Here is a 13614-nt window from a genome sequence, read left to right as displayed (position 1 = left end):
CCGAGCAGGGAGCCCGATGCGGGGCTCAATCCCAGGACCCCGAGATCATGACCTGAGCCGAAGGCAGTCGCTTCACCGACGGAGCCCCCCAGGCGCCCCTGTGTGTGTTCTGTGACGGAGTCAGGGTGGGATGGGGCCTTAGCCCCGTGTCCCCGATGCCTGCAGGTGGGGAGACCACGTGCTCACATGTGTGTGCACAGAGTTTCAGCATAAAGCCTGTTTCTCACTGGGGGGCTGGGCCCAGGTGTGGGGGCACTGCCCTAGCTCAAAACACACCCGCCTGCCCAGGCCCACGGCCCCCCTGGCTCCCGGGTGGCACCCCAGCCTCCTGGCCAGAAGAGCACGCTCTGCCCAAGCTCATCCTTCAAGCCCCATTAACATCCCGACAGCAGGAAACAGGCCAGGAGCCGCCCAGGCCAAGTGAGGGGATCACTGGGGCAGCCCGCCCACACCCTCCCAACAGCCGGCGGGGACAGCCGCCGGGTTTCGCTCCCTCAGCACAAGGAATGAGGGAGTGAGTGGGCAGGGTGGACGGGCACTGGGGTGCCACTCAGGCACCTGGGCAGGGCAGGTGGCCAGGACGCCAGGCCTGGCCACACAGCAGCTGCTGTCTCCCCCAGACGCGGGGCTAGAGGCAGAACTGCCCTCTGCCTTGTGGCTCTGTGCAGACGCCCGCTCCCCGGCCTGAAAAGCAGGCCTCCTACGGAAGCCTGAGGTGGACACACGGTGGACAGTCACCCACCGGCCTCCCAGTCACTGGACGTCCTAGAACCCCGGCAGTCCAAGGCCTGGCACGGGGCTCGTCTGCCCTTCCCGCACAGCCCGCGCTGGGGAGCCCCGTCTACACCCGCCCCATCACCGGCCCCGCTAACCAGGCCCTACGAGGCCGGAGCATCACACGGAGGAGAAGGGCTCCTCCCTGAACCGGGTCCCAGAAGTGCGGGGATTTTGCTCTCTTTTCAGGGGCTCTGCATGGAGGGAGCTGAGAGCCCAACACCCGAATACTCCAGCAGGGGTCTGTTTACTCGGGGAGGGGAAGGGAGTTGCTTTTCCTCGTGGTTACCCCACCCCGGGAACGAAAACAGGAGCAAGGCCGGGGGCAGCCTGCCTCCTGTCCTCCGGCTCACACCGGTCCCGAGACGTGGGGGCCCCGGAGAGCCTCAGGGTGCACAGAGGCGCCCCACCACCCCACACTCCAGGGCCACGTTCCCGAGCCAGGACACGATCCCACAACGTGAGCGATGACCGGCTCTGACCCCTGGGCCTGCAGATGAGATCCCCAGATTGGCTCCAGCTCTGCGGCTCCAGGCAGAGCTTGTGCCTTTTATTCCTTTGGCAGCTTTCGTGGGCTCAGAACCTTCCTGCGGACCCTTGAGCAGCAGAGCTGCACGCGCCCGCTTACACGGGGGGTTCGCTGGACACGGGACGGCACCATGAACGTGTTCTCTTTCTGATTTCTTCTTCTCAAAATTTTGTTTATTTACTTATTCTAGAGAGAGAATGCGTGCGCACGTGCATGTGTGTGAGCAGGGGGAGGGGCAGAGAGACCTGACACGGAGCTCGATCCCACGACCCTGAGATCGTGACCCGAGCCGAAACCAGGAATCAGATGCTTAACCGACTGAGCCATCCAGGCGCCCCTCTAATGATTTTCTTAAACATTTTCTTTTCTTCTTTTAAAGATTTTATTTATTTATTTGAGAGAGAGAGAATGAGAGGGAGAGAACACGTGAGAAGGGATAGGGTCAGAGGACGAAGCAGACTCCCTGCCGAGCAGGGAGCCCGATGCGGGACTCGATCCAGGGACTCCAGGATCATGACCTGAACCGAAGGCAGCCGCTTAACCGACTGAGCCACCCAGGCGCCCCAACGTTTTCTTTTCTATAGCTAACTCCATCGTGAGAACGTAACATATAACACACCCGACTTACAAAACATGTTAACTGACTGGTCACGTGATCGGTAAGGCTTCTGGTCAACAACAGTCTATCTACAAGTAGTTAAATTTTGGGTGGAGTCACAACTTGCACGCAGATTTTCAACGGGGAGGGAGGTCGGCGCCCATAACCTCCACGCTGTTCAAGCCTCGAGTGTATTTGGCCCCAATCACTTCACTCGCTCATTGGTTCATTCAGCACCTATTATGGAATGCCCCTGGTGGGCTGCTGGGGGATCTGCAAAGGGCTCCTGGATGCCCCCCCAAAGTACACACTGAGAAAGGGTTGGAGTGACGAGGGGTCTCTGCCAGACACACTCACAAGCTCAGGCATGCTGTGCAGTCACCTTCCTGCCAGGACATCCCAACGCTGGATGCTCCGGCCACCCATGGAGTCTAACTGAACCTCCACGGCAGAGGTGTCCCCGGGGACCCCAGCCATACATTTCTATAAGAGCAACAGGGAAAGGACAAGGGCCCCTGCGCAGGTGGCTGTCGGCAGGACCCACCACACTGGGAGCCCCGGGAGCCTTCCTGCCTGGGTGGCCCCAGGACACTCCCAGCCTGCCTGGACACTAACGGGCATTTTGAGTTACTTTGTGGTCAGAGGTCTGCCTGGCCAGCGAGGAGAAAGGGCAGTGAGACACCTCGTCTCCACCTCGGGGGAATGAGCAGAGTGGCTAACCCATTTCTAGAAAGGCGCTCTGCCAAGGGACTTTGCTCCAGCCTGCTCGTGGGCCCGTGTCCAGGTCTGCCGCTTGCTAGCTCAGGAATCCTGTTCATGCCTGAGCTCTGGTTCCTGGTGATGGCCCCCCTCCAGCACCTTCCTGGCAGGGCGGTCACAAAGAGCAGAGCTTCTCTGCTGACAGAGGGGAAGCGACATGCCTCGTGCTTCCCCCCCAGCCCCGCCCACGCAGCGAAGGCCGGACGGGGTGGGCGCGTCGGCCTGTGTCCTGTGCACACACACGAATGTGCTGTGTGGCCGAGCCAGGCTTCACATCTCTCTGTGCACTCGACCCCTGGAAGAACAACTCTAGACAACAAGACGGAGCTGGGACCCCACCTGGCCTTTAACCCCCATCACCCTGCACCGTCACCCGACGGATCCGGAGCGCTGCTGCCCCACTCTATAGACGGATGGAGAGAGGCCTGGGGAGGTTAAGAGCCTGCCCACTAGTTCCGGGCGGAGCCAGTTCTGGCTTCAAGCGCAGGCTGGCCGCACAGCTGAGCTCACCCCTCGCCGCACACAGGCCTCACCGTGATCCAGACGGCTGTCAAGCCTGGACCAGGCGCCATCTGCACAACTCCCCCTGCCCTGGGCTGCCTCGGGAGCCCCGTCCAGCAACACCAGAACGAGGTGACGTGCACCTGCTCTGTGACCCTTACAGGAGGGCTGATGCCGGGGTGCCCGCCCCATCTGCTTACCCAGTACACACGGCCTCCAGCCATGGGGCCCAGGGCCTGGCTCTCCCTGACCACCTGTCCTCATCTCCCACCTCTGTCACGACTGAAGGACGAACAGGCACCAGCTTTGGGGCCCGCAGCCCAAGTCTACTGTGGCGGCCTGCTGTCCAGGAGCTGCCCGGGAAGGTGGCAGCCATCCTCCAAGGGGAGGCCTGCTTGCCGCAGCCCCCACGAAGGGCACTGACTCACTGGGGCCTTGGGTGGAGGGCAAGGGGGCCTGGGGATGGGCAGGGGGAAGGACCACCAGGCCAAGCCAGGAAAGCCTGGCCTCTTGGGGTAGCTCTGCACGACTCCCACCTGGGGGTGGGGGCAGGTGGAAGGCTCTGTCCCCCTTTAAAAATTGGAACATCTATCCTGGGGGTCCTTTTTAAAGGAATAACGCCAACTTGGGGCGTTCAGTGAGTGCTTGGGGAGGGGGGCTTCCTGGAGGAGGTGGATCTTGAGCTGGGTCTCGCTGGGTTAGAACCAGAGGAAAGGTAAGACTGTGTTCATACTTGCTCAGAAAATGACTGGAGGGAGTGAGGCTTCCAGAACAAAACAGCCACTGGGGTGATGCTGGCAGAGTGAGGGCCAGCAGAGGACACAGAAAACATCCCCCAGGGAGCAGGGACAAACCAAGCAGCACTCAACTCACACCAGTTACCCTTTAGGAGCATCAGGCCCCCCTCCCCACACTCTCCACAGGACTCCCCCAGGGGCCATGAGCCCCTACAGCCCACAAGCCCCCCTCAGGCCACAACTCCCTGCCATGCACACGCATGGCCTCAGGCCCGAGCCGCCAACAGAGACAAGGACCACACAGGGGCACAGGGAGGCCAACGTGGCTGCAGCCTCCCAAGGAGGGAGCATGAAAAAGCAAGGGGAGCTGGTGCAAGGAAACAGGGCACTGGACTGTTCCAGAACACAGAGGGCTGGAGTTCCTGACCCCCCACCCCGGGTGAGGGAGGCCGGGAAGCCGCCCTGCAGTGACGTGGGGGTTCCTGCCTCCATCAGCTTTCCGACAAGCCACCAACGTACAATCAAGTGACCATTCATGTCTTTGGGGGGCTCGGGGGCCCTGAGGCCCCAGGAGCAGGGATGGCCTGAGCTACTGGCAAAGGAGCACAGGACAAGGGACAAAATTCTGGCCCTCTGCAGTCCTGGCTCCCCGCAGCCTGAGCAGCCAGGCCACCAGCTCCCCCCTCCTTTCAGGGGTCTTGGAGCACCACCGTTTCCCTAGGCTTGGTTACCCACCCCCCCCCCCCCCCGGAACCAGACACACCCTGCAGCAGGGTCCAAACACGGCCCTCACAGCCTGGCCACCCCTCTCCTGTCTGGGAGACTCCATGCAGCACCCGCCAGCACACCTGCCCCTGACCGCTGGGCCCCACGCCAGGGGACCTGTGTACTCAGGTTGCTTTCTGCCTGTGCTCAGCACTGAGCTGAGGCCTGTGCTTGCGTTTAGGACAAAATCACAGCGTGCTCCTGTGGACATCTTCGTGTCGCCACGGCCTGAGGACGGCCGTTTGATTAAGGCTGGAGAGAAGCCACCATGGCCCCAAACGTGACCAGCCTGGAAACCTGTCAGTCTGATTCAGAGACAGAGCACCCAGGACGCCCTGCGACCATACCAGCCCACTGCTCCTCGGGGGAGGGGGGCAATGCCGCCCCTGGTGCTAAAGGCTGAATCAGTCCCCTAAAAATTAATGCGCTGAAGCCCCAGCCCCCAGCACCTCAGAACGTGGCTGTACTTGGAAAGACAGTCTTGACAGAACTAATTAGGTTGAATGAGGTCATCAGGGTGGGCCCTGATCCAGCCTCACTAGTGTCCTTCTAAGAAGGATCAGGACACAGACGCGCACAGAGGAACAACCGTGTGGGGACTCGGGCAGAAGGCGGCTGTCTGCCAGCCCAGGAGAGAGGCCTCGGGAGAAGCAGCCCTGCCCACACCTGGCTCTCGGACTCCCAGCCCCCACCGCCATCAGAAATCGGTGTCTTGTGGAAGCCACCGCCTACGGCGCTGTGTCACGGTGGCTGGAGCCCCCGGAGACACGTGAAGGCCCAACACTAACAACAAAACTAGGTCTGGTTCCTGCTTGCCCGGTTAGAACGTTCCACTGACCAGTCCTTGTCCCTGCGAAGGCTCTGACCTGAGTTTCACAGGGCTGGGCTCCCCGCTGGATGAGAAACTACCTATGAGCAAGCAGGCAGGCAGTCTCGGAAGGCTCTGGAACCGCCCCCCTCCCGCTGCCGTCACGTTCTGTAGGGGGGCGGCCCGAAGGCTGTCACACTGACGGGACCACAGGCCACTGGGCACCCAGGAAGTCAGAAGCATGGAGGCCTCCGCCTGGGCCTTCCTGCCCTGCGGCCGACCTCCCACCCCCTGAAGAACTCTGCGCTCTGAAAGCTCAGGATGACAACCACCATGCACCAACACGTTCTACATGCCAGGAAGTCTTCTACGGGCCCATTTACTCTTAATGAGAAAATGGTGGCACAGAAGCTGAAAAACTCGCCTCAAGTCTGCGGGACCTCCGAGTGGAAAGACAGACGGCCCCAGGCTTCAGCAGACCTGGGTCAGCCCCGGCTCAGCCCCAGGCCAGCTGACGGCCTTGGAACACGCTGCTTGGCCTCACTGTGGCTCCCCTGACAGCCAGGGCCAGCCACGGCCCCCCTCGAGAAGCAGGCTGAGGGATAAAGAAGGTCACGTGCTCTCAGCTCTGGTGCCTGGCCCGTGGCCATCGAGGTTACTCACGATCACCAGCAGGCTGGAAAGCCCAGGTGGCCCGCGGCCGAAGCTCCGCCTACCCCCTGCCCCCGAGGCAGAGCCAGAGAGAGGGTGACACACCCGACTTCACAGCCCCCTCCCCAGGACTCCTGCTGCTGGCCTGACCACAGCCCCTGGCCGAGAGGTGCCTCCAAGCCGCCCCAGCCTGGGGCCAGCAAGGCCCTGGATTCCCAAGGGCAAGACAGCCATGGCCTGAGCGCCATCAGTCCCTGGACTAGAAAGGACATGGCTTCTGCGGGCAGGCAGGAGGGAATGAAGGGGGGACAGCAGGCCTCTTCTGCCAGTGTCTCCCAGGGCAGGGCCGGACCAGCCCCACAGTGGGCTCAGGGGCCAGCAGAGGGCCCCAGGTCTATTTCCTCTCGGGCAGTAGCCCTTCTGCCCCTGCCACGACCTTTCAGATTTTCTTTATTTATTTGAGAGAGAGAGAGAGAGAGAGAGCGCATGAGTGGGGGTGAGCAAGTGGCAGAGGAAGAAGCAGGCTCCCCACCGAGCAGGGAGCCTGACATGGGGCTCGATCCCAGGACCCTGAGATCATGACCCGAGCCAACCAGGAGCCCCACGACCCCTTCTTTTAAGAGCCCCGCCCAAAGCGGCAAAGCCACTCTGTCTCGGCAGCTCAGCTGTGACTGTGCGTGGTCCCCGGGGGGTGCACACGCCCTGATGGACAGTGTTCTGGCTCCAGAATGGGGGCACCCCTCCTACACCCCCCACCCCGTCCTCGCCCCCAACCCCCACAGCAAGATGTCGATGTCTCTCACACGGCAGACACCTATGACATCCCGGTGCATTTCACGGTCCGCTACCTGTGTCATCACCTGGCCCACACCTACCTGGGACTGTCCCTGGCGTGCCTGGGCAGGGGCAAACCTGGACGTCACGTCCACGAACCATTAGCAACTCAGAAGGAACAGGAATCCTGGCCGGTGTCTGAAAACCTTCTTCGATGGAGAAACAAGAAAGGGCGGGCAACAAAAAGAGCAGGATGGGTGTCACGGCTTGGAAGAGCATTCCAGAGACTCGCTCAGGAAAACTGGCCACTGATACCCGATGGCCCAGGCAACGGTGCTGGGGACACTGGGACACTGAGGTCTGTGAGCTGAAACGAAGCTCAGAAGAGCCAGATTCTGAATGTGAAGAGATTTTAGAAAATCCCTATCTATTTCACACGTTTAATACAGGCCTTTCTAAAAATTGTTGAAATAATTCTAAAAAACTGTCCCCGTAAGTAGGAAAATTTTTAAGATTTTATTTATTTTAGAAAGAGAGAGAGAGCATGAGTGTGAGGGACAGAAAGAAACAGAGAGAGAATATCAAGCAGACTCCATGCCAAGCCTGGAGCCCAATGTGGGGCTCGATCCCAGAACCCTGGGATCATGACCTGAGCTGAAACCGAGAATCAGACGCTTAACTGACTGAGCCACCCAGGAGCCCCCGTAAGTAGGAAATTAAAATGTCAAACATGAAAGCACTCCCTCTGAACAGTGGCCTTGTTTCGTCCTGGTGGCCCATACTGGCCCCAGCATCTCTCTGTTCAGGGTGTGGGGTCCAGGGATGCGCGTCCAGACACCTTATGTGCTCTCCCCCAGGGTGGGCGGTGGCGCCCTCAGGAAGCTCATCTCCTAGCAGAGACGTCAAGACAGGTTCTGCCAGCCTCCAGATGGGCACTGGAGCGGGAAGGGGCACCCGCAGGGACCTGGGAGCATCCTGGCCATCATGCACCTGAAAAGGACTGAGACCGTTGGGCCACAGAGCCAGGGCAGGGAAAGGCCAGGCGAGCCTCCTCCCCGCCAGCCCACAGGAGCCCGAGAGCCAGACAGGTTTCTGGGACAGATGGAGGCTCCTGCAGTATGAGTCTGTAGGAGGAGCTGAAGGCAGGAGGAGGGATCCCGCAGACAGTGTGGGCACAGATCCCCTGGCCCCTGTCCCCAAGGTCACCTCTTGGAGACGGGCTTGGTCTGGCTCCAGGATGCTGCAGGACCAACCACTTCCCAGCCAACACCCAGCCTGCCCGTGGGCCCGAGAAAGAGGGACACAGACCTGCCATGGCCTCCCGAACCCGAGGGGGACTGAGCTGCTGCTCCTGGAGCAAACAGCTAGGAGGGCAGACCCCGGCAGAGGCGCTGATGGTAATGCAAATGCAAGCACCCCAAAACCTGGCTGTTTCATCCTAAGCAGGGTCTCAGGGGAAGGCTGGGTGTACCTGGCAGCATGTCACGTGAAGATAAAACATTTTGCCCTTTAAGAGAAGCCAGGTCCCCACCTCCCCTCAGGCCGCTGGCTGGAGCCACCTGTGCCCACTGGGCTGGGGCCTTTCGAGCCACCTCCCGGTCATGCAGCCCACTCAGGGCCAGCAGTGATCAGCGCTGGGGAGGCGGGGCCTGGCTCGGTCTGTGCCGTCCGTGACTCCTATGGCTGTTGTCGGTGGGTGGTAGCACAGTGCTGACAGGCCCCCGGACAGTGCCCCACTGCTGCGTACCCAGGGGACACAGGTCTGCGCCATAATGAGGACAGCCTCCCCATCCCGAGTGGCCATGAAGGCGACATAGGGCAGGCCCTGGCTCGGTGCGCCTGGGGGCGAGAGAGGAGGACAGGAGCCAACCTGGCCAGCAGTCCAGGGCACCCCCACGCTGGACTGCTGGCTCAGGTGTCCCCATTGGCGGATGACAGCACAGGCAACGTCCAGGGTGCCAGGCCAAGCTGAGCGGGGACAAGTGAGCAGCAAGGCCAGCCCTGCCAGTGGCCCACCCAGTCCTGTGGTGACACTGCCGGGCTCTCCGGAGCAGGACCCAGACCTGCACACAGGAGTGCCAGCCCGCCTCTCGGAGCGAGGAGGAGGGGACGAGGCCTTCTCACTCAGCAGCCAGTCCTCCCACAAAAGGCTGCCTGTCCTAGGCAGCCCAGCCCGCACATCCATGCCAGGGAGGTGGGAACAGGGCTGGCCTGCCCTAAGGGAGCTTCTCCGCCAACCAGGGGGCTTCACCACCAACAGGGGGATGTCACCGCAAACCAGGGGGCATCACTGCCAACCGGGGGGCGTCACCGCCAACGGGGGGATGTCACCGCAAACCAGGCAGCCACAAGACTGCGGCACTGCCAGTGCCCCTCCCTGCCGACGGCACCCCAAAAGCCCAGGACCAGCACCAGTCACCGCTGTGACCTAGAGCCTCGGGTGCCCACGGGTTAGTCCCACGAGCCAAACCAACCTCCCAAACACAGGACATGTGTTCAGGGCAGGACCCATAGGGACAGTGCAGGCAAGACACTTGCTCAGAACTCCGCAGAACCACAGGCCTGAGCCCGGCGTCTCCAGGCTGCCCTGTTATATTCATCGGCCGTACACCAGGAACCCCATGAGCCGGCAAGGGTCCTGGGCCACGGAGCCGACGATCTCCGCAACGACTTGGGCACAAGGAGCTGCCACAGCCAGTCAGCTCGAGGTCAGTGCACCACAGAAACTCCCCCTTGCTGCCCTAGCTACTCCAGAAAAGGGGTGGGAGGTGCACCCCTCAAGTGCCGGTGGCGGGGACGGACAGGCGCCACGTAGCACACCCAGGCGAAGCGAAGCTCAGACAGTCCAGTCAATGACAGCAGGCCCTGCCACCTTATCAGAAGATAGGACCCCAATGGGCACCCCGGAAAGTACCTTTAAAGCAAACCCAACAAGCACCACCGGCACGCATGCACGTGTACTCACGTTCACACTCACGCACAGGCACGCACACTCACGTGCACACGTGTTCATCCGCGCACACGCACGCACACGCACGCGCGTGCACAGAGGTGCGCATGGCGCTGTGGCTCTCGCCTGCCCCCCAAGCAGACACCGGCCCCGCTCCTCCCAGCAGGCGCTTCCGTTGCCGACGAGGTGCCTCTCAGTCCACTGCGTTTTCTCCAACCGGGGGCCCCTGAGCTCCGTCCACAGCAGACGCCAGGCTTCTGAGGGCAGCAAACGCTTTGGTGGGACTGCCCAGCCGCGAGTGAGGGGAAAGCGGGTCTGAGGCCGGCGGCACAGGGCTGCCCAGAGCTCCCCCAAACACCCACCCGGAGGCATGGGTGGGACACAGCGGAGGGTAGTGGGCAGGGCCTGGGCGGCCAGGCCACCACGGGAAAAGCCAGCGAGTCGGCTCCCTCCCACAGCACCAATGCCCCCACCCGGCACCAGCCCTTACCAATGGCACCAGAGGTGTCAAGCCTGACCGACTCCTGGCTCCAGGAACCCCACGTCACCCACCACCCACAGGGCAGCTATGGCATGGCGGGGCCAGCTTCCCCGCAACAGTTACGGGGTGAGGACGAGCAGACAGCCTCTAGCAACCAGCCTGGCCCTGTTGACCAAGGCCCCAGAGCCACACCCCCGTAAACCACCGGCCCGAGGCCCTCCTAGGGAGTCCTCCTCCTCAGGCTGGCTCCCACCTGCCCACATCCTCAGGACAAGCAACCCGACTGTCCCTGGGAAGCTGCCGCAGCTGCCACCCTCCAGGCTCGTAAGGTCGGCCGAGAGCCACGGCTTCTTCTGGCATTTACGACCATGAGAAACACCAACCTGACTGTTGTTCCCCAAAGCCCCCGGGGGGAAGTGAGGTCAGCTACTGTAGAAGCCTCTTTCCAGCATGTAGGGTCACTCAGAGGTCTCTCCCAGGAGGGCCATGGTTTGGGCTTAATTCTGAGCAGTAGATGCCTGCCCCCCTCTGTTCCTCACTCCAGGCAACCACCCAGGGCTGCCCCCCAGACTAGTCTTGGACACCAGGCTCTGCTCCCTGCACCTCCAGCCCCCAAAGGGCCCAGGCTCATGCCTCCCCCCAAAAGGCTTCAGTGCGTGTCCCCCTGCCCCAGGTCAGAAGGTGAGCTCTCAGCGGCCTCCTGGAAGCCATTCCACTTCTCTCCCTGCACCACTCGTGAAGTTCCTCCAGGACGTGGCTCCCACAGGGACCGGGCCACAAGGAAAGAGGTAAAAGTCCATGTGGCTGATTCTTCCAGGCAGGAGTACGTCCTACTCTCACATTTTTAATCAGCAAGGCCAAGGACGAGCGTCCCTGCTGCTCCCTTTCTTGCCAAGGCAAACAGCACTCAGAACTGCAGCTGGAACGGTGCAGGGCCAAAGCAAACAGCTGGGCTGCAGCATGGGGGACACTGAGCAGGGCCACAGCCCGGCCACGCTTCCGCAAGCCCCCGACCCAGGCGCAGAGGCAGCACAGCTCCCCCCGCGACAGGACGGCGGACCAGCCAGGTCCACACGGGCGGCTCCAGCTGCACCCTGACTGTGCCTCGGTGTGGGCCGGTTTCCGCCTGGCCAGGGTGCCCATGCTGCCCCCCAGCGCCGGCTAGGCCTCGGAACACTAAGCTCCCCCGGGACATAACACAAAAGGGTAAGAGCGCCGGCACTCCAAGACTTGGCAGTCAAGCCACGGAGCGTCAGGAAGAGTGTCACCTACAAAGCCAACCTGGTGGCGTTGCAGTGTGGGCGTGCTGTGACCGGACGGCTGGAGGGGCACGGCCCTGCGGACACCAAGGCCTGCTGCGTCCAGCCTCGCAGAGCTCAGGGCTCTTTGCCACGCTTCCCCCACGCGAGCTCATGAACCACCTGCCCCACCGGCACACGGCATGGGCTCGCCTGTTGAATGTGCACCGGACACCCTCCAGCTGGCTTCCAGAGGGGTGCACGGTCCTCACACTCAGACCCTACTAGCTTCCTGCCCCCATCCAGCTGGCAGATCTCCCTTCGGGTCTCCAGGGAAATCACAGCTCCATCTCGAAGCCGCTGAGCCCTAACTGCATGCCTCACTGTCCAGCTTATGAGTTTTAGTAAGGACAATCATGGGGTTCCCCAGAGCGTAGCCACACCACGCACCCCTCGCGATTCTCACCATGAAAGTTCCCGTTTCATGGTTTCATGGCAGAAGCAGGGAAAATAGGAAAGATCCTCTAGCCAGCGCTTCCCTTCCACCCCCTGCAATAATGAGCAAACGGTTATGGAACTAATGACTAATAATTTAATAAACCTCCTTTCCCTGATAGCGTTTGCAGACCAACACCAACAGAAACGTATGCCACAGATTTTCTGTGATACCAAACACAAAAACCCCAGAGGCTGTTCCTTTTATGTGCCGATTTCTCATCAGCCTCTGACTCGTGTTTACCAGCAGCTCTAACATGGCTCCAGAACTGACTTAGTCAATCCTGACCGGCTTCAGAATTCTTCCCGTGATGGAGCTGGAACTTTAAAACCTCTATTAGAAGCCGTTCTGGAGGACAGTCTGCCACCTGAAATCCAGCTGAGAGCAAAAGGGGGCCACGGGGCAAGTGTCCCTGGGGCTGTCCAGAGCCTGGGTGAGCTTACGGGGAGGGCTTTGCAGGCCCCCAGCTAAGAAAGCACGGCCATAACTGTTCAGTACAATTAGAAACTTGCTCTGCCAGCGCCTCACAATCCCATTTAGCCCTGAGAACCAGCACCTACCACGGAAACACCCAGCACCTCAACCTCCCAGCCCACCAGTTAACCTTCGCACAGGGTTTTGAAATCAAGCACAGCTTTGTAAGAAGCCTGCTGTGGACACCCGGGGCACGAGTCTCCCTCTTGAGAACATGCCCGCCTGGGGCTGCAGAGGGCCTTGAGTCCCCGGGGAGCCTGGGTCTGCTGTCCCAGAGATGAGGGTGTAAACTGACACAATGGACGCCAGAAAGAAGCCCAGAGGCCTGTTCATGTGCACAAGGCACAGAATGACCAGGGAGGGGGCCTCAGAGGGGTCTCCCGGCGGGGCTCTGCGGCCCTCAGATGTGACAGTGACAGTGTGCAGAGGAGGACGCGAACCACACTCTTCACACACATCAGAAGCAGAGGCAGGCGCGCCAGCCTCCTACACAATTAGTCTTCTCCGCGGTTACATAAGATGATGGATTATCTGTCCACCCATCCAATCTGCCCGCGCGCGACCTCCCACCTGGGGCTCCGTCCACGACTGCCCGGGAAGGAGTTGTGCAAAGGGAAAGCCTGTTGACAAGAAAGTGCCCAAGGGCTTGCGTTACCGCGGCTGGAGGGGCCACGACGGGGCCCCCACGCCACCTGGGGCGCGGGAGGACGGGCGGCGAGGCCCCCGGACCGCCTGGACCCCCGGCGACCCCCGCCCCGCTCCACTCCGGTCCGAGGGCCCCGTCCCCCGGACGCCGGGGCGGACGCGAGGGGGCAGCGCGGGGCTATCGGAGCGTGGGCGCCCGCGACCACCTGTGACCGACTGGCTGCGCCGGGTCCCCGCGGCCGCTCCGAGAAGACCCCCGAGGGCCCCGGGGCCGCCCGGGTCGGGCCCGAGCGCGCCGGCGGCGCGGGGCTCACCTTGTAGACGTTTTCCGTGAGCCGATGCATCTCCTCCGTGCGCGACAGCGACATGGTCCTGGTCCGGCGGCACCGCGGAGCGGAGCGGGGGCGCGGGCAGCGGCGGGCGGCGGCTGGCGG

At 61.8% G+C, this 13614-nt stretch overlaps 1 protein-coding gene across 8 annotated transcripts in view; it reads right to left on the bottom strand.

Moving 5' to 3' along the window:
- The window catches only part of BAIAP2 (BAR/IMD domain containing adaptor protein 2), a 66606-nt gene extending 52998 nt beyond the window's left edge, over positions 1-13608 (bottom strand). For all 8 annotated transcript variants that reach the window (XM_044921808.1, XM_021680925.1, XM_021680929.1 and 5 more), the window contains exon 1: positions 13495-13608. In XM_044921808.1, coding sequence (XP_044777743.1) covers positions 13495-13548 — 54 coding nt within the window. In that variant the 5' untranslated portion in view covers positions 13549-13608. The remainder of the gene's footprint in view (positions 1-13494) is intronic.
- Positions 13609-13614: the final 6 nt, after the last annotated feature.

This window comes from Neomonachus schauinslandi, chromosome 15 (assembly GCF_002201575.2).
Source record: "Neomonachus schauinslandi chromosome 15, ASM220157v2, whole genome shotgun sequence".
Taxonomy (NCBI): Eukaryota; Metazoa; Chordata; class Mammalia; order Carnivora; family Phocidae; genus Neomonachus; species Neomonachus schauinslandi.
This window is presented reverse-complemented; position numbering and strand designations above follow the sequence as displayed.